Source organism: Lissotriton vulgaris, chromosome 6 (genome assembly GCF_964263255.1).
Source record: "Lissotriton vulgaris chromosome 6, aLisVul1.2, whole genome shotgun sequence".
NCBI classification, from domain to species: domain Eukaryota; kingdom Metazoa; phylum Chordata; class Amphibia; order Caudata; family Salamandridae; genus Lissotriton; species Lissotriton vulgaris.
Genome location: NC_141694.1, coordinates 778,307,073 through 778,326,039, shown reverse-complemented (window position 1 = coordinate 778,326,039; position 18,967 = coordinate 778,307,073). Strand labels below are relative to the sequence as shown.

Here is an 18,967-nt window from a genome sequence, read left to right as displayed (position 1 = left end):
AAGACTGATTTGCATATAGCTGGGTCTGAACTGAGGTGGTGAAGAGAGATAAAGAATGATGATGGATTCAACCCAGATCTGTGACTTGGGAAGAGTGTCTGAAAGGTTTCAGCGCTCCGTCCATCATCTCCTTGTGTTTGCTTTGTTCGCCCTAAGTAGGCAGGGTATGCCCAGACGTGGGCCCCTTGCTCACTTTGCCACATGATTCAAGCTAGCCTGGCTGATGAAGGGTATTACCCAGAACTCGGTCCCAGGATGCTTATTTCCCGTTCAGGGAAGACCTGGCTTGGCAGTTCGGGCTGGACTGTTCCCATGAGGCACAGGGTCAAGACTGATTTGAATATAGCTTTGTATGAACTGAGGTGGCAAATTGAGCTAAAGAATGATGATTAATTCAACCCAGATCTGTGACATGGGGTGAGTGTCGGAAACGTTTCAGTGCTCGGTCCATCATGTCCTTGTGTTTGCTTTGTTCGGCCTAATTTGGCAGGGTATGCCCAGACGTGGGTCCCTTGCTCACTTTGCCTCTGAATTCAAGCTAGCCTGGCTGATGAAGGGTATTTCCCAGAAACCAGTCCTAGGATGCTTGTTTCTGGTTCAGGGAAGTCCTGGCTTGCAGTTTGGGCTGGACTGTTCCCATGAGGCACAGGGTCAAGACTGATTTGCATATAGCTGGGTCTGAACTGAGGTAGCGAAGTGAGCTAAAGGATGATAAGGGATTCAACCCAGATCTGTGACTGGGGTAATCTACCATCTGGCCACTAGTAAGACTTACCATTACAACACATGTTTTGCTGAGCAGAATCTTTTACTTTGCATGCTTTAAGTTGGCATGCTTCTTCTTCGCATATACCGTTACTTAGAAAAGTCAATTACTTTGCTGAATATTCCCAGCGTTGTTTGGAAAAAGAGGCGCTTCCGTTTCCAAACAACGATGTGCAGCTCTGACGATGCCTGAAGCAGGAGAAGAGAGGAAGCACAGTGAAGCGAGGGACCACGAGGAGAGAGAGGTCAGTGGGGCAGTGTAGATTTTGGGGTCATGCAGGGTGTTATCTTTTAGGTTTTAGGGTTGTGTTTATATAGTGTAGAGTAGTGTATTTGGGTTTAGGGAAGTGGTCGTGCAGGGGGTTGTCTTTTAGGTTTTAAGGCAGTATTTGTGTGGTGTAGAGTTGTGTATTTGGGTTTAGGGTAATGGTCGAGCAGGGGGTTGTCTTTGAGGTTTTAGGGTTGTGTTTATGCAGTGTAGAGTAGTGTATTTGGGTTTAGGGTAGTGGTCGTGCAGGGAGTTGTCTTTTAGGTTGTAGAGTAGTATATTTGGGTTTAGGGTAGTGGTCGTGCAGGGGGTTGTCTTTTAGATTGTAGGGTTGTGTTTATATAGTGTAGAGTAGTGTCTTTGGGTTTAGGGTAGTGTTGTGGTGCAAAGGGTGGTCTTTTAGGTGTAGGGTTGTGTTTATGTATTTGTAGAGTAGTGTATTTGGGTTTAGGGTAGTGGTCATGCAGGAGGTTGTCTTTAAGGTTGTAGGGTTGTGTTTATGTAGTGTAGAGTATTGTATTTGGGTTTAGGGTAATGTTGTGGTGTTTGTGTAGTGTAGGGTGGTGTTTTAAGGTAGTGTAGTGGTGTTTAGGTAGTGTAGGGTAATGTAGTGTATGAGAATAAGGGTAAAAGAGTAAAACATGTGTAGAAGTTGTATAATTAGTAATATACTGTGAAGTAAATGCAAATGTATTACTTTTAAATGTATTTGCGAACTAAAAGTATTTACAGTTAAATCTTGCATAGTAATGGTATTTGCAATGTAAAAACATTGCAGTGAAAACTTGCGAAGTAATGGTCTGCTTGGCAGTTAGGGCTGAACTGTTCCCATGAGGCACAGGGTCAAGACTGATTTGCATATAGCTGGGTCTGAACTGAGGTGGCGAAGTGAGCTAAAGAATGATGATGGATTGAACCCAGATCTATGACTGGGGTTGAGTGTCTGAAAAGTTTCAGCGCTCCGTCCATCATCTCCTTGTGTTTGCTTCACTTTAAAAAAGTTGGCATTTTCCTGCCCTTAGTCCCTTCTACCTGCAGCCAATCGTGGGTCACATGACTGGGTGTAGCTGACAGTTAGGTTTTATGAATTCATCCCAGACAGTCACACAATAGAGGGATCAGGTGTGCCTCAATGGGCCATCTGCTTGCAGGATGGGGGACTGAGCCGAGTCCTGTCCCACTTACGCCTGATGCTCTACCTTCACGCACAGACCTATCAACCCCGTATTGTCACTGCAGCCAGCTTGGAGCTTGGAATCAGGAAATCCCATACACTTCAAAGAACCTTTCCAAAAGATTTGCCCACCTTCCAGAAGAAGGTTCATCAGGGTATAAAAATAAGACATTCAGACTCTCTCTTCATTTTCTTACTGGACCTGTAGAAGGGTTTTCAGAGGACTGTCTGCTGCTGTGACCTGCTGTGCACTCTGGCAGACTACTGCTGTACCTGGAAGGACTGCCTGGGGCCTGCCTTGAAACCTGAATCCAGTCATGCTGGTGAGCTCTACATCAGAGCCACAGGTACATAAAAGGCTCCCACCACCTTGAACCCTCACCTGGACCCAGCCTGAGTAAGTCCTCAACACCCAAGAGGTGTACCACAAGTCCTGGACCCTTGCTTGCTTGTGGTGCTAAAGGTGCCCCGATGGCCAAGTTCCAAAACTAAGGACTTAGCAAAATTTGGCCAAATAGTGCTCTGATAACCAGAAGGAGACTGGGACCAACCTGCTGGCCTATCATCCCGAGGTGCATGGCAGGCCGGATTGTCTTTCCAACTTCTCCTGCTATGTTGTTCTCTGCAGCAGCAAATCTTTTTCAGCGGTCTCTTGCCAAAGGGGTATCGGACTTCATGGAATTGTCTTTAGCTACAGCTCTCTGTATCATCCCACTAGAGATTATCGATTGTCGGCTACTAAATCCAAACGTAAAACTCTTCACCACGGCTTTAACCTAAGGCAATCCGACAATGACACTCCCTCCTCTGACACTTCCTGTAGCCTTGCCTGCTGAACTTTACCCTCCCAAGCACCTTTTCGTCAAGAATATTTCTAAGTCCCAAGGTAAGCGCTGATTGGGTCCAATCCACTTCTTATATCCGAACCACACTCCGTCGCGGTCTGCATTAACTTTCGACTTTCACCCAGTCTCATGTGACTAGATGTTTGGAGTTGGTGCTTGGATCATTTAGGAGCTAATTTTCATTAAAAACTTAAAAAATGTATAACTCTGGTGCTACTGATTGGGTTTATGTCATTTTTGTGTCAAAGTTTTGAATCAAAATGTGCTCTATTTTTCTAAATTATTTGGGAATTTTTCTTCTGTTGTTTTTGTCAAGTTATTACTGTTTGTGTACTGAATAAATACTTTATACATTGCATCTAAGTTAAGCCTGACTGCGTTTTGTGGCAAGCAACCCGAGGTTAACCACAAGTTAATTTAGTGACTTTTTGTGGTTTAGTCTGCAAGGGATTGTAGCTGGTGAGTGACCATGGTTCACAATCCAGTCAACCAACAACCCAATTTCTACAAATTTTGACATAGATAACTGACATGCTTCCAATATTCGGTATCATATAGATCACTCTATAATGATACAGAACTTCCCCATACTGTTCTCAGGGCAGATGTATATCTCTCTGTCATCCGCGTGTACATTGAATTTTACCTAATGATTGTGTAGGGCTTGAGCCAAGGTAATCACATTGATATTGGTGAATTTCTGGGAGAGTAAAGACCCTTGCAGGACTCCATTCTGAACTTTATGGAGGGAAGAAAGAGGATCCTATACAGATTTATTCACTCTGTTTGTGCAGAAATAAATAAGCACATTCTAGGCATATCTCTGAAAACTCTGCTCAACACTGTAGTAGTTTTGACTGTATTGTAGGCAGTCAAGAGGGCAAGGGGGATCCGAGCTGTTTGTGGGGCTTCTTCAATATTGACAAGGTGCTCTTTTTGTTTGCAGTGAAGATTCAGTGCCACATAAATGTCTGAACCCCATCCGGCAAATTGTTCTGAATACGGTCCACTCTTTGTACTAGTGCCTTTGTCTGCTCACAATTCTTTCTTTTTCTCTACCTGGTAGCATTGAAACTGGTTGGCAATCGGACAGCGGTGGAGAAACAGACCTTTTGAAGAGGGAGATGATGGGTTTGTGGACTAAGGAATCAATAACTGTGCCACTTAGAAGTGCAGTGTTTAAGAGGGATTGAAGAACGTGCTTCATGAATACAGTTGGAAGATGTTCCAGTATGAATTTGAAAGCTTGGGATTTCATGGCCAGTTTTATTACTTCCAAGATCGAATTAAAAGAAGAAAAGAAAGAATAAAGAGTTGAGGACATCAGTAGCAGGTAAGGAGGCTGTACTGAGCTCTGACAGATTCATAGATATTGGAGATCTTAGCCTCATAGAGTCCACAAAATCTTGGTGCAGCAAAATGTTAAAGCTCTATAATATTTACTACTGATATGTTAGTCCATTTGTTAATCTGTGGCTAAAACATGTATAAAGAAGCCACACTTTGTGGAATTGAAGTATAATCATTATTTTATTTTATATTCACATTTAACCAAATGTGAATTCTTCACATTGACCTAACTGTGAGTAGGCCTCGACTGCTCAAAAGCTGTTAAACATAATATTGATTTTGAAATCTGCTTTCTCATTTTCTTTCTTGCTATAAGAGCAAAATGGAAGAGTAGCTCATTGTTTGCTTTTAGAAATCTTTGAGTAGATCATTTTAATTTAAAGTCTGTTGTTATTTACACCATGTATGAGGATGATAAAGCACCTCCTGTACCATGCAGTCCGTACTGATGATACATCCAGCATAGCTGTGTGTTCCTTTGTTTGATGATGTAAAAGAGGGGATTTTCCCTGATGCAAGTTCAGAGGAGTTGGTGGCACGAATCTCTAGACATAATACAATGTATTTAATTGAGTGTCTTAGAATAGTTTTTAGGGGTATTGTTCTGCCTTTGCAGAAGGAAGGCCTTACCCTAACTGTGTTATTTTAAACCTTATATTCCTAGTTCTTGAGCAAGACTCTTGAACACCTACACTTTCCTTGCCCTGAACCTTTATTTGGTTCACTTCAGAATGTCACCATTTGCTTAGGATTCCCTCCTGTCATCATTATAGGCCTAATCATTTTTGGCGAATCAGTGTCAAAGCGGTGCCACCCGCCACGCCACCACTCTGCCGACGCTCGCTGTCTCCCACCCGCCGGATTATGACTAATTTTGTTGTCTGGCTGGCAGGTAGTGTGGCGGTCCCGCTGCGGTGCATCTTTCAAAGGCAGCAGTGTCTTTGAAAGAGGCACCGCATTGAGAACGTCCTTTGGGGTTCCTGCACGACATGGACACGAAAGTCCATGCAGTGCAGGAACTTGGGTGCATTGAAACAGGGGGGCACATATTGTTTCAGCACAACCAACCTTTTCATGGAAGAAAGACCTCCATGAAACTGCTGGCGTTTCTGAAACTTGTAATATGCATGACAGTGCCGTAGCAACACCATCCGTATAGTACATCGCCCCTAATTGCCGCCCCTCTGCCAGGGAACAGCTGTGTCCTGGCAGAGCCAGCGCTACAATTACAGTCCGATCGTGATAGGGTGACTGGACCACCGGTGCTGCAGTCGCTGGGTCGCCAATGTCATGCCACCACGGGTCTAGCGGCCCTCGGACTTCCAGAATTATAATTAGCTCCCTATGAACCTTATTTAGTTTAGGGAAGTTCCTTTATGGAACCAATACTTCCCATGTTTTGCATCATTTACCTTGTTTTGATGTACGCTGTTATCTATCAGTTTTATGTTGTTGGACTGCTTAATACATTGAATATTATGCTCAACTGAAAAAATGATTTACTTAATGAATAAAACCTGTATTTGTGACTAATTTGCTAATAAACGTTCATGGTTTGGAAACGTACTTCTCTGTCATTTTTGTGGAGCCTAAGCTCCCAGAATACAATTTCAGCTGATATCCAAAGGTCCAAACGGCCAGTGGCTACTCTTGTGTAGTTTGACGACTACACAAGAGCCCGAATGCATAGAAAATTATCGATCGTTTCTGGGAGGGGCAGGGTAAATTTTTATGCACTTCCAGGTCGACATGATATTCAAGAGAGCCATTGAGCGGCATGGGAAGAGCAAAGTTAATAGAAAAATTATAGATTAATCTAGTGGTTTGCACCGTGGTATAAGAACAGTGGTGGCAATTGCATCCAACTCTTCCTAATATGAGATAATGCAGAGCGCAATCAGTTATCTAAGGCTGAACCTTTCCAGAAATATTGTCTGACGTCCCTTGGGACTTGTTGGTATGTTACGGCTGTAGGAATGCCAGCTTTGTTAGCTTGATCGTTAGTTAGAAGATGTTATTTGCCCCTTAACTTTTGGTGGTCCACTTGCCCTTTTGTGTTTCTTCTTCCTAAAGGTGGGAATTTCTTGCGTTTTGTGTGTCATTGTTTTATGTATTAGAAGTTAACATTTAAAAACTTGTGTATTAGAAGTTAACATATAAAAGCCATAAAACGCTTGGGACAAATAAAAAAACCTGTTAAATTTGTTTAACACATTTTCAGATTTGCAAAAAATGGCAAGTCTTAAAATTAAACATTTTAATTAAAGAATGAAACTATCTGACACTTGGATACATATTCAAATGTGATACACTCAGCATTATCATGAAATGTATTGTGCGCCTACTTAAAAAAGCTGCCTAATTGCCAGGTTTGCAGATTACATTTTCATCAGTTTTATCTAGTTGAAGTTGTTTCTATCTGAAAATGTGGAAACAGATGAATAGCGTTTGACATTATTTGAGTTAGTAATTTCGCAAAATATGCAAAAAAGGATACAAAATATAATATGTGCATGTGTAACATGCAAATCTGCCCTGATCACAGCAGCTGGCACGTGCAAAATGTACTAGAGTTGTTTGACCATATTCTCTGTTTGAAGCCTCATAAAATGTGCACCCACTGGAAACATGAGTAGGTGTATAAAATACAGAACGAAGGTGCATCTGTACAAATGGGGAAGAGCAAACCAGTTGTTGCATAGATGCACACTGTTGTCTGAGTGCATAGAGGGAAGTAAGAAAGTATTTCAATTGCTAGTTGATGTTAAGTTGTTAAGAAGTTTGGAAACAAACCTGAGAAAATTGCATTTTTACAGCACAAAGTGTGTGCACTAAGGCATTATGGTTAAAGAAAGCTGAGGGACCCAATGTGAAGGACCCCATCCTGGTCCTCTCTTGGTATTTACAGCCAGATTCATCATTGTCCCGTTTTGCGAGTCCTTAATAGCGATTATTAAGGAATCGCTATTAAGGACTTGCAAAACGGGATTCATGTAGGAATCGTAAAATAAATTGCGATTCCTACAGCTTCCTTATTTGCGATTAGCAAATTGCTAATCGCAAATAAGGAATAACTCCCCATTCATTCCTATGGACCTAAAGGCCCATAGGAATGAATGGGGAGTTATTCCTTATTTGCGATTAGCAATTTGCTAATCGCAAATAAGGATGCGATTTCAAGGGTGCCAGGATGTCCAAAGGATACCCTGTAGCACCCCTGAAATGTGAATTTACACTGATGTTGTGCACACACATGTCCAAAGGACATGTGTGTGTGTAACATGCAACTTAGAAAAATGCATTTAAATGCATTTTTCTAAGTTTTCGCTATTTACCACGAGGTTTGACTTCGTGGTAAATAGCGGTCCTAAATTGCGAAATCTCAATTTTTAAATGTTTCATGAATAGCATTTAAGGAATCTCTAATAGAGATTCCTTAAATGCTAATCCTCGCAAATTTGCGAATTCTTTATTAGCGATTTTTGCATTTGGGATGATGAATCCCAAATGCAAAAATTGCACTCGCAAAGGGCCAGATTCTGAGACTCTGGCCCTTTGCGAGTGCATTTCGCTTGATGAATCTGGCCGTAAATGATTAAAAATATATTTGATGATTTTCATGGGGCACAGGGCTGTAGTAGATGAGATGTGCAAGCAAGAGATTTGTGAAACTTGAACAAACCGCACTAGTTTCATTGATCAACATGAAAACATGCAAAAACATACCAGATTTAATGTACCAGAGGAAAATGAAACTTACGGTTTGCTCAGAGCATAGTGCTGATAAAAAGATATTGTACGTTTGTTGCGTCCAATTAGCATTGGAAATACAACGTGACCATATTTATAGTTGGATATCTGGGCCCAGACGTACAATTATTTTGCATTTGGGTTGCAATACCTTTTTAACCCAAACATGAAGTAAAGTGTGGTGGTGAGATTAACAATCCAAATCAAATTTCGATTTCTGTTACATTGTAACTCAAAATAATGCAAAGTTGCCCAATGTGGAGCCTTGAGTTACTTTGGTTCGAGTGGTATTCCATGGGTGGTGCACGGGCATTATCATGCGAAAATCCATGAGTTTTGATGCAAATCTCTATCTACCAAGAATGGTAGACAGGTGGTTGTACCAAACGCCTCCGCTTCTTTGAGCCAGGTGTAACACAGAGAAATGCTTTCATTTCTTCTAATTTGTCCCACTTTCAATGTGTCCTGCATTTAACAGCGCATATATAAACTGAGAAACACCTTAAAGCATAGTTTTTGTACTGGAATGGACCAGCGCATAACCTATGCTTCCCAAAACGCACACAGCTTTATACTATGGCACATAGTTGTCTGCCTTGGTGCATATCAGCCAAAAGTGCACCAGCACAGGCAGAGAGCTACATCTTGGTAGCTATGGCACTATTCTGCGCTCTCCCTTTCCCACAACACAGTGCGTCAACTTTGTTTGCTGCTCTGCGTTGCATGACATATATATAGATCTGGGCTTGCGTCTTCTCGATTCCCATGACCTTTGTGTACCTACAAACCAAAAAAAAATCGATTTTCTCTTTACTAAATAAGCAATGATTACATATATAGCCATTGATGCAAACTGAAGTCATGGTTGCTTGTGGATGAAATAAATATATATATTATTAACGGTTTGATCATTACATTTTGATTTCTTGTAAATAATGGTAGTAAAAGACAAGCCGTGCTTTCATAGACCTAAATCTGATCTTATTCATACAAAGCTATTGTTGTGGCCGTATGTTTTCTAACGCTTGGAATCAACCATTTATTAACTGAATTCATGGCTCCTATGACCTACTGTAATTTTCATTGTTCCAGTAGATCTCCCCTGATCCAATTGTTACAGAGATGAGGTGTGGACACCTTTTCAGAATCCAGGTAACCTAATCATTTTAAGAAAATAAAAATAAAAACTTTTTCTCTCCCGATCTCCATTTTCAATGCTCTTTTAAAAACAATCCAATATTTTCTGTTATGTTTCTCCTGCATTCTGTTTAAAAAGCAAATGATTTTTGGAAACTGTCCAACAGATGCCACACATTAGAACCCTGTGCAATATCCCCAGAATAGTCCTGGCATTTTATTTGGAATTAAAATGGAAAAGGAGTGCCTGTGAGTATATGTACAGTTGCCTTTAAGCTCAAAACTAGCTGGAAAGTAACATAGCTCTGTAGAAAGCTCTTCAAGGATTGTCCACTGGTGAAGTGCCAGGTTGATCTTCCATTGAATAATTAACAACCATCAAACATGTTAGTTGCTTACTCAAAGCATTACCTTTGCGAAGGAAAGTCAGTTTTTTGGGGATTTGCATCAGCTCATTTCCAAGATCCTCATAATTTGCGAGCGGATCTGTTTTCATGGTCTTAAATGTTCCTTTCTCCACAATTGCGTCAACCGTTTTGTCATCTAGCGATTTTCCCACAAAATTACATATCTTCAGTACAGCACCTCGCAGATCCTAAAATGATAAATAACTGTATCAGTAGCGGTTTTGTATTGGTGGAACAGTACTTATGTTCTGTCATAATTTAAAAATGGCACCCTAAAACATCTTTCACTTCTCTGTATTACTTTTGGAAGACTGCTAATTAATTGCTTCCACAAAACACACATGCAAAATCAGACTTATGTGGTAGGTCTTTGTGGTAAATGACCTCTGTGTCTCTTTCATCTCTACCACTTCATCAGAATGTCTTGTGACATCATAGAATGTTTGAGTGCCTTTCTGGAGCTAGATTGTCAGTTAGTCATCTCAGGCTGAGGAGCTGGTAGCTCGCTCCTGGTGGGGTTTCTTCCTACTTACTTATCTCCTGCTTTCCAAGTTATTTCTTTGCCTTGTTTTTGTGCCTACAGTTTCTTCTGAATTCTTGCACTTGGTCTTAACTGCTTTCTTGCTGTTCTTCTATAACAAAGGAGGATGTGTGGTAAATGACTTCTGTGTCTCTTCCCTCTCTACCACTTCATCAGAATGTCTTGTGACATCATAGAATGTTTGAGTGCCTTTCTGGAGCTAGATTGTCAGTTAGTCATCTCAGGCTGAGGAGCTGGTAGCTCGCTCCTGGTGGGGTTTCTTCCTACTTACTTATCTCCTGCTATCTTGCCACCTACCTATCCTGTCAATAAAGAGTTGTCTTCAACTACACCTGGACTACGGATCATCATTTGTGTACCACAGTCTTTAACTTGCATCACAAGTACTCTACAAAAACCAGTGTTGTATTCAGAAACCGCAATCTGTATCCCACAAAGTGTAAACTTTGCTAGTAACCCAGGCATACTTTTGAAACGTAGAAAACATTATGGAGGGGACAATTCGAGTATGTAGCGTAGTTCTCCTTCAGCCTGGGTCGGACAGAGACAGAAAGTTGACCTGGACACCAAAATAAAAGTGGCCCCCAATAGCGAATCACTTACCTAAAGAAGTGGCCAACATTTGAAAAATCTGAGCAGTTTTGAACTTGTAAAGACATGCTGTTTTGCAAGGTATGGAATGGAATGGAAGTGGTCTTGTAACGCGCAACTAAGCCCGGAGGCATCAAGGCGCCTAAGAAAAAGATCGAAATAAACCAGATAGCAAGCACTACGGATACGCCTTGGAGAATAGCCACATTTTTAGGGTTTTCTGAAAGTTCTGGACTGATGTCTGGGTTTTAATTCCAAGCGGAGGCTATTCCATAGTTTGGGGGCTACTGTTGAAAACGCTCTCCCACCCCATTTTGTTCTGCGAACACGAGGAACCACCAACAGACTCTTGGTTGAGGATCGGAAAGCTCTCTCCGGAGCGTAAGGATGCAGCAGTTTCCTCACACCCTCAGCCCCCTTACCAATAAGGGCCCCATAGGTCATACAGAGAGTCTTAAAGGCGGTTCTAGACTCAATGGGGAGCCAGTGTAAGGTTTTCCTGGCCGCCGTGGCGGAAGATAGTCTTGGGGCGTCCAGTACAAATTTGGCCGCCGCATTCTGTACTGTCTGGAGGCGCTGCAAAAGACCTTTGTTGGCCCCAGCGTAAAGAGCTTTACAATAGTCAAGTCGCGAAGCAACAAGTGCAACGACGACCTGCTTACGAGCCTGCGGGGACAGGTAGTGCTTGATTTTGCGAAGAATTTTAATAATGCCCCAACAGGTAGCTACTGTTCTATTGGCCTGCTGTGCCATTGAGAGCTCAAGGTCCATGATTACTCCCAGATTCTTAGCAGAATCTGTAGGAGTAGGGCAGGTTCCCAGCGAGGGCGGCCACCATTCGGCTGTCCAGATGTTGACATTACCACCAAAGACCAGAACTTCAGTCTTCTCCCCGTTCAGTTTGAGTGAGTTGTTAATCATCCACTCAGCAACTGCCTCCATACAACTTCTGAAGTTATGGATGGGACCGTGCACCGAGCGAGGGAGGGACACCAAGATCTGAGTGTCATCAGCATAGGAGACTATCTCCATCCCATACGATCTCACCAACCTGGCAAGTGAGGCCACATAGATGTTGAACAGGGTCGGACTTAATGCCGACCCTTGGGGGACCCCACATTGCACAGGAGTGGGAGGAGATAGAAAGTCTCCCAGCTTAACCCTTTGCTCCCTCTGATTAAAGAAAGAGGCCAGCAAGCTCAAGGCCACGCCATCTACCCCTATCTACCTCAGACGAGATGTTAAAACGGAGGGAGACAGGGTATCGAAGGCGGCTGTCAGATCTAAAAGGATCAGCAGGGAGGAATGGCCCTGATCGACCTCATTGCGGATGTCATCAAGCACAATCGTCAGGGCCGTCTCAGTGCTGTGAGCCCTCCTGAAACCATGTTGGGACTGATCTAACTGACCAGAGTTGTCCAAGAACGCCGCCAGATGCTTGTTTAGATGGGACTCCAGCATCTTGGCAGGGGCTGGGAGCAAAGAGATAGGGCGGAAGTTCTTGAGCACATCAGGGTCTAGTGTGGGCTTCTTAAGTAGGGCCTTGACTACAGCACTCTTCCATTGGTCGGGAAAAATACCATCCTTCATTGCTCTATTCATGATGTCTAAGAGCGGGGGTAATAGGGTATCTCTGCAGTCCTTCAGAACTTTAAGAGGACAGGGATCTAAAGGAGACCCTGACCTCAACTTGCTTAAAAGCAAGTCAAGATCCTGAAGAGAGAGCGGAGGAAACATAGATAGACTCCCAGTGGTGGCAGGAACATCAACTTCGAGAGAGGAAAGAACAGCACCGGGAAAAGGAGGAGGTATTAGAGCCTTTTGTGATTCAAGGGCCGAGTGGATGTCTGCTATTTTCGTATGAAAAAATCCTGCGATTTGATCACAGAGGACTTGCGAACATACTGTGGGATCAGGCATCTGTAATGTACAAAGGGAGTCAACGATTTTAAAAAGATCTCTCGAGGAGGTGAGAGTAGTCGTAAGATTGGCGAAATATTCCTGTTTCACCCTAATGACCTTCGCCTTGTACTCCTTAAGGAGAGATTTGTGTTTCTCCCTCTCTAGGGGATTCCATCTCACCCGCCAAAGCCTTTCCTGCCTCCTGCACCCCTGCCTTAAGAGTCTTAGAGGCTCCGAAAACCACGGAGCAGAAGGTCTCTGCCGAGCAGAGTAGCGCAGGGTTACAGGGGCCAGCACATCCACGGCTGTCGTGACAGCACTCGTCAATTCAGCAGTAGCTATGTTAACATCTTTGGCTGAGCTGATGGCGGATATCTGAATCAGAGGGGCGGGAGAGGCATTGGTGACCTTCCTGAAATCTCTTCTAGGTACAAGTTTACTGGGGCCTGTCTGCTTAGGATTGCAAGCAGCAACCTGACGTTCCAAAGGGACAGCCAAATGGTCCGACCAGCTCAGTGGAATAGGAAGACCTATCAGTAACCCAGGATCGTTCGAGAGGACCCCATCCAGGATGTGACCCGCCTGGTGAGTAGGAGATTTAACCAACTGTTGGAGACCATAGGCGGATAGGGAGTCCAGAAGAATAGAAGAGTAGTAGGTATGGGAGACTGCATGCATTTGTGCTTGCAGTAGGCAATGTTTGTGGTAATATCAGGGATACCAACTGTAACAAGCAATGGTAAATGCACTAGGTTTCGGCCTAGGTGATTAATAATAAGCAAGTTTTAGTTGTAAGTTGTAGCTTGCTGAGTAGTTGTACAATATATGTTTCAGAAAGTTTGTGGAAGTGTTAGGACTTGTTTATATACAAAAAAGCAATATATTGTGCTATTACTGGGGCTATGGTGCGAGTAAGTAATAGCAACATTTTGAAAGATAATTGAAAGAGGAAAATAATAGAATTAGTTGATATAATAGCAATATTATGTGTTTTCTGACAATTGCTGGCCCCGGTGCTACTCTACCTGCTGCACCATTCAAATCATGGCCCCGTTGGCTGTAAGGTAACTGGACTTGCGACTGCTTGTTTAGTAGTACAATATTGTAATATTTGGTTTCTAAAGGAGTTCCTAGAGCTTTGGTCCCTGGTGTCAATGCGCTATTGCAATCATGACCCTAGTGCCTGCAGCACCATTGACATCATGGCCGTAGTGCCTGCTAGATAACTGCAATTGTGACTGCCTGTTTAGTAGTGAAATTTAGCCATATTCTGATTTTAGTGGGGTCCCTAGAGCTTTTGGCCCTGGTGCCACTGCACCTGCAGCACCATTCAAATCAAGCTTGTTTTAACTGCAAGATAACTGCAATTGTGTCTGCCTGTATAGTAGTTCTATATAGCAATATTAGGTGTTTAGAGGAGTTGTGACAACTGTTGGGCACAGTCCCACTGCTCTTGTTGCACCATTCAAATCATGACCTTGTCTGCACGGTAACTGCACCCGTGACTACCTGTTTAGTAGTAAAATATTGCAATATTAGGTGTTTCGTGGAATGCCTAGAGCTTTTGGTCCTAGTGCTACTGAACCCACTGCAACTTTCAAATCATGACTGTATTGCCTGGTAGATAAATGCATGTGTGACTGTCTGTTCAGTAGTAGCATTTATTAATATTCTGGGTTTAGTGGGGTCCCTAGAGCTTTTGGCCCTGGTGCCACTGCACCTGCAGCACCATTCAAATCAAGCCCGTTTTAACTGTAAGATAGCTGCAATTGTGTCTGTCTGTATAGTAGTGCCATATAGCCATATTAGGTGTTTAGAGGAGCTGTGACAACTGTTGGGCACAGTGCCACTGCACTTGTTGCACCATTCAAATCATGACCTTGTATGCAAAGTAACTGCACCCATGACTACCTGTTTAGTAGTAAAATATAGCAATATTAGGTGATTAGTGGGATGCCTAGAGCTTTTGGTCCTAGGGCTACTGCACCCACTGCAACATTCAAATCATGACTGTATTTCCTGCTAGATAAATGCATGTGTGACTGTCTGTTCAGTAGTAACATTTATTAATATTCTGGGTTTAGTGGGATCCCTAGAGCTTTTGGCCCCAGAGCCACTGCACCTGCTGCACCATTCAAATGCAGCAGGCAGCTGCAAGGTAACTCCAACTGTGACTGCATGTTTACTTGTCAAATATAGCAATATTATGTGTTAGAGGAGTTCTGACAATGTTTGGTAGATGTCAGTCACCCCTAAGGTAGGCCCAAGTTACAGTTGTGGGCATGGTGTAGTATATGTGAAAATTAGGACATGCCCTGGTAGTGAATTACTGCCAATTTCGATGTTCACTATGGCAAGGCAACTGTTCCCATAGGACATAATGGGGAGTTTGTTTATGACATCTTATAAACATAACTGGCCCTGGGACCAAGGTAGGGAAAAAAAGTTTAGTATACCTGAACTCAGAATCCAAAGATGCATCTTTTAGTGAAGGGGATTTTTACAGGAAGACAGAAGGGAAGTGAGGAGACATGAGATAGAGCTTGAGAGGCTCAGGATGGAGTCACAAAGGATGGTATTAGACCATGAGCGTGGGCTCAAGGAGATGGAATTGAGGAACAAATCCAGCACAGATGGTGGCAGCAATTCTTCAGTTCAGTCGAATTAGGATTGTGCACATCCCCAAGAATGTAGGCAAAGAGTTCAAGAAGGGAGATGGCATACAGAGTAGGTTTCAAGGGTACGAGTCGTCCATTCACCTAAATAGGGTTCCTGAAAGGTACTGAGGGGGCAGAGTTGTGGCCTCTCTTTCCAGAAGAAGCTAGGGATACCCTGATAGCTTTGGGTAAGGGGCAGAACCACACCTATGCTGATAAGAAGGACGCTCTCCTTACCAGGTATGGACTCACTCCTCAAAAGTACAGGGATCAGTTTAGGTCCAGTATGAAATCTGATGCCAACACTTGGTTTGAATGTGTAGATTCATTCTGCAGGTCACTGGATGGCTGGGTGAAGGGCAGTAATGTAACAGATTTTATGGGCTCTACAATTTGATTGCATGGGAGCACTTGCACTTATTTAGTCTATGTTTTGCAGACCTGCACTAGCACTTGGTTGATTTATTTATTTATTTTCAGAGTTTTGTATAGCGTGAACAAGATCCTTGCAGATATCAGAGCGCTTTACATACATATGAAAGGAGAACGCAGTAAAGAAATCATAATACATATGAGCGGCAAACGCAATAAACAAACTTAATAAAGCTATTTGTCCATGGAGCGCACAATGTCTGGTAGTCGAGTATGATTGTGTGGTCGATTGCGGCACTGAAATACAAGGGGGAGACAAACAGGCAAACAGTAAATGCGTAGTTAATGTTCAAGTGAATTTAGCCATGAGGATAGATTTTACTTCTTTTTTGAAGGAGGCAGTGGATGAGATGAGTCTAGTTTCTGGCGGGAGGACATTCCAGATCCTGGGGGCCATCCCTGAGAAGGAACGCTTGTAAGTTTTTTTCTTGTGGAATCTTTGTGGGTTCAAAAGGAGAGTTTCTGTGCTTCTTGTGGATCTTGAGTCTCCTGAGATTGTCAGTGTCTGAGCAATGTAGCTGGGCGTGCTGTGATGTAAGGCTTTGTGAGTAATGCATGCGATTTTCAGGTGTATTCTGGGTTTGAGCGGTAGCCAATTCAGAGATTTTAAGTCCGGAGAGATATGTGAGCGTTTTTTTGATCCAGTTATGAGCCTTGCTGCAGCATTGATGGAGGCTCTTAATGGTGCAGTTGTTGAAAGTGGGAGACTGCAGAGGGCGGTACTACCATAGTCAATATGAGGGATAACTAGCGCTTGAACTGCAGTTCTAAAGTCGTTGGCTAAGAGGAAGGGTTTTAACTTTCTCAAGATATTGATTTGGAAATTAGCTCCCTTAGTTGCATTGCTAATATGTTGTTGCATATTGAGATTGGAGTCGAGGCTGATACCTAGAGATTTAGCTGAGTCTATAATGATAGGTTGGACGTTGAATGCAGTGAGGTGTTTCAGCCAGTCTTGAGCGATGAGGATTTTGGAGGGGGTGCTATTAGGAGGATTTCTGTTTTTAGAGCATTGAGTTTGAGATGGTTCTCTGCCAGCCATGCTTGTGTGTCCTTAAGTGTTGAGTTGAGAAGTTTGAGGTCTTTTGAGGTAAAGTTGGGTATCATCCGCATACATGTGGAATTGCACAATAGAGGCCTGAAGCAATGCGGTGAGTGGCTCCATGACTAGGTTGAACAGGGTCGGTGATAGGGAGGAACCTTGTTGGACACCAAGTGAAACTGGAACAGGCGTGGACATGGTGTTATTAGTTTTGAATTTCTGTGTGCGGTTATGAAGGAAGGAGGTGAACCATTTGAGTACTGTCCCAGAGATGCCCATTCTGATATTCAACAAGTCGAGTAGGTTCTCGTATTTGACAGTATCGAATGCAGATGAGAGGTCAAGTAGAATGAGGAGTCAGATGCCGTTTTGGTCTAGAATTTGGAGTGCGTCATCATGTATGTGGTTCATGGCTGATTCTGTGCTGTGACCTGCACGGAAGCCGGATTGGTGTTGGTTAGGGAGGTCAAAATGATTGATGTGTTTAGTCAGTTGTAGGTGAACACATTTTTCTAACAGTTTTGCTAAGGTGGGATATTAGAGATGGGGCTATAGTTGTTGAGGTCAGCAGGGTCAGCTGTGGGTTTCTGTTGTATGGGTGATACTTGTCCCACTTTGAGGGAGTCTGGTATAGATCCTTGTTGAAGATAACGATTAATGATTTTGGTCCAGAGCGGGAGAAGCCATGGGCTAAAGTCCTTTACGGCGTTTGCAGGTAGAGGATCCGAGAGGTGGTTGGAGGGCTTCAGGGTACTAAGGATCTTGCCTATAGATTCTTCTGTGTATGTAACAAAGGATTCCCAAGTAGCATTGTTTTTTAGTTTGACAGGTGTTTTGCTGATGGGGTTGGAATATAGGTTTAGATCCGTGATGAGATCCTTCTTGAGTTTGACTGTTTTTAAGTTGAAGAAGGTAGATAATTCTTCACAGGATGGTAGCGTGCTGGTTGAGCTAAGCACTCGCTGTGGTTCATCTTTGGATTGAGTTTTGATTAGTTCAAATAGCTTTTTTGGTCGTTTTTTTGCTTGGTTTAGTTGATGGCTAAAGAAGTCCGCTTTCGTTCGTTTGATTTTCCTGAAGTAAGTATTTATTTTTTCCTTCAGAGTATTGAGGTGCATAGCTGATGGGGTGGATTTCCAGTTGGGTTCTGCTAGTCTCATGTCTCGTCTATCTTTGTTAAGCAGACCGTCCTACCAAGGCTTTAAGCTTTTGGAGGAGACTCTCTTTATTTGGAGGGGGGCAACTTTGTTGATTATCGTAGTCATTGAGTTGAGGTAGTGATCGGTAAGAACCTGGGTGTCGTCGTTGCCAATGGGAGGTTTGAGTAGGTTGTAGCTGGGGGAGGGTGAGGAGATGGGATTGAGATTCCTCAAGTCTCTTTTCCAAACCTTGGGTTTGGTTGATTGAGCTGGGTGAAGTTTCACCAATTCATTGATGAAGAATGTGATAATGTGGTGGTCAGACCAGTCACAGGGTTGGATTGAGTCAAGATGGGTGGCGTCATCTTTGGAGATAATAGGGTCAAGGATAGAACCTTTGTCGTGAGTGGGGCTGTTGCATATTTGGGTTAGGTCTAAGATGTTGAGGAAGTTTTTGAGACTGTTAAACACGGAGTCGTGTGATCATTCCAATGAAGGTTGAAGTCACCAAGGAATATATGTGTGTTTTGTCGACCCGAGTTAGTTGTGATCATGTCCATGAGGTGTTCAGTGAAGGTGAGGTTGTCCCCTGGTGGGTGGTAGATAATATGTAGAGAGCATACTGAATTGCCCTCACTGTTGACGTCGAGGCATATGTGTTCACAAGAGGAGAATGTAGGGGAGATGCCTCTGGTTACTGAAAGGCTACTGCGATAAATACATGCTATTCCACCTCCTGTCTTGCCAGTCCTGTCTAATCTGATGATGTGATAGTTAGGGGGAACTAAAATGTCGATGAGGCGGGATGAGGATTCAGTGAACCAGGTTTCGGTGAGTATGGAAAGGTCTAGGTAATGTGCGATAATGAGGTTGGCTATGTCAGATGCGTGTCTGGGGGCAGATCTGCAGTTAAGTAGAGTGCATTTGAGCCGTGGGCTGAGGAGGGAGGTGGAAGGGTCCAGAGTGA

General features: G+C 43.1%; 1 protein-coding gene across 3 annotated transcripts in view; it reads right to left on the bottom strand.

The window, feature by feature from the left end:
• The window catches only part of LOC147707978 (amine sulfotransferase-like), a 453,149-nt gene that overhangs the window by 25,260 nt on the left and 408,922 nt on the right, over nt 1-18,967 (bottom strand). For all 3 annotated transcript variants that reach the window (XM_086926801.1, XM_086926802.1, XM_086926803.1), the window contains exon 6: nt 9,701-9,884. In XM_086926801.1, the coding sequence (XP_086782927.1) occupies nt 9,701-9,884 (184 nt within the window). The remainder of the gene's footprint in view (nt 1-9,700; nt 9,885-18,967) is intronic.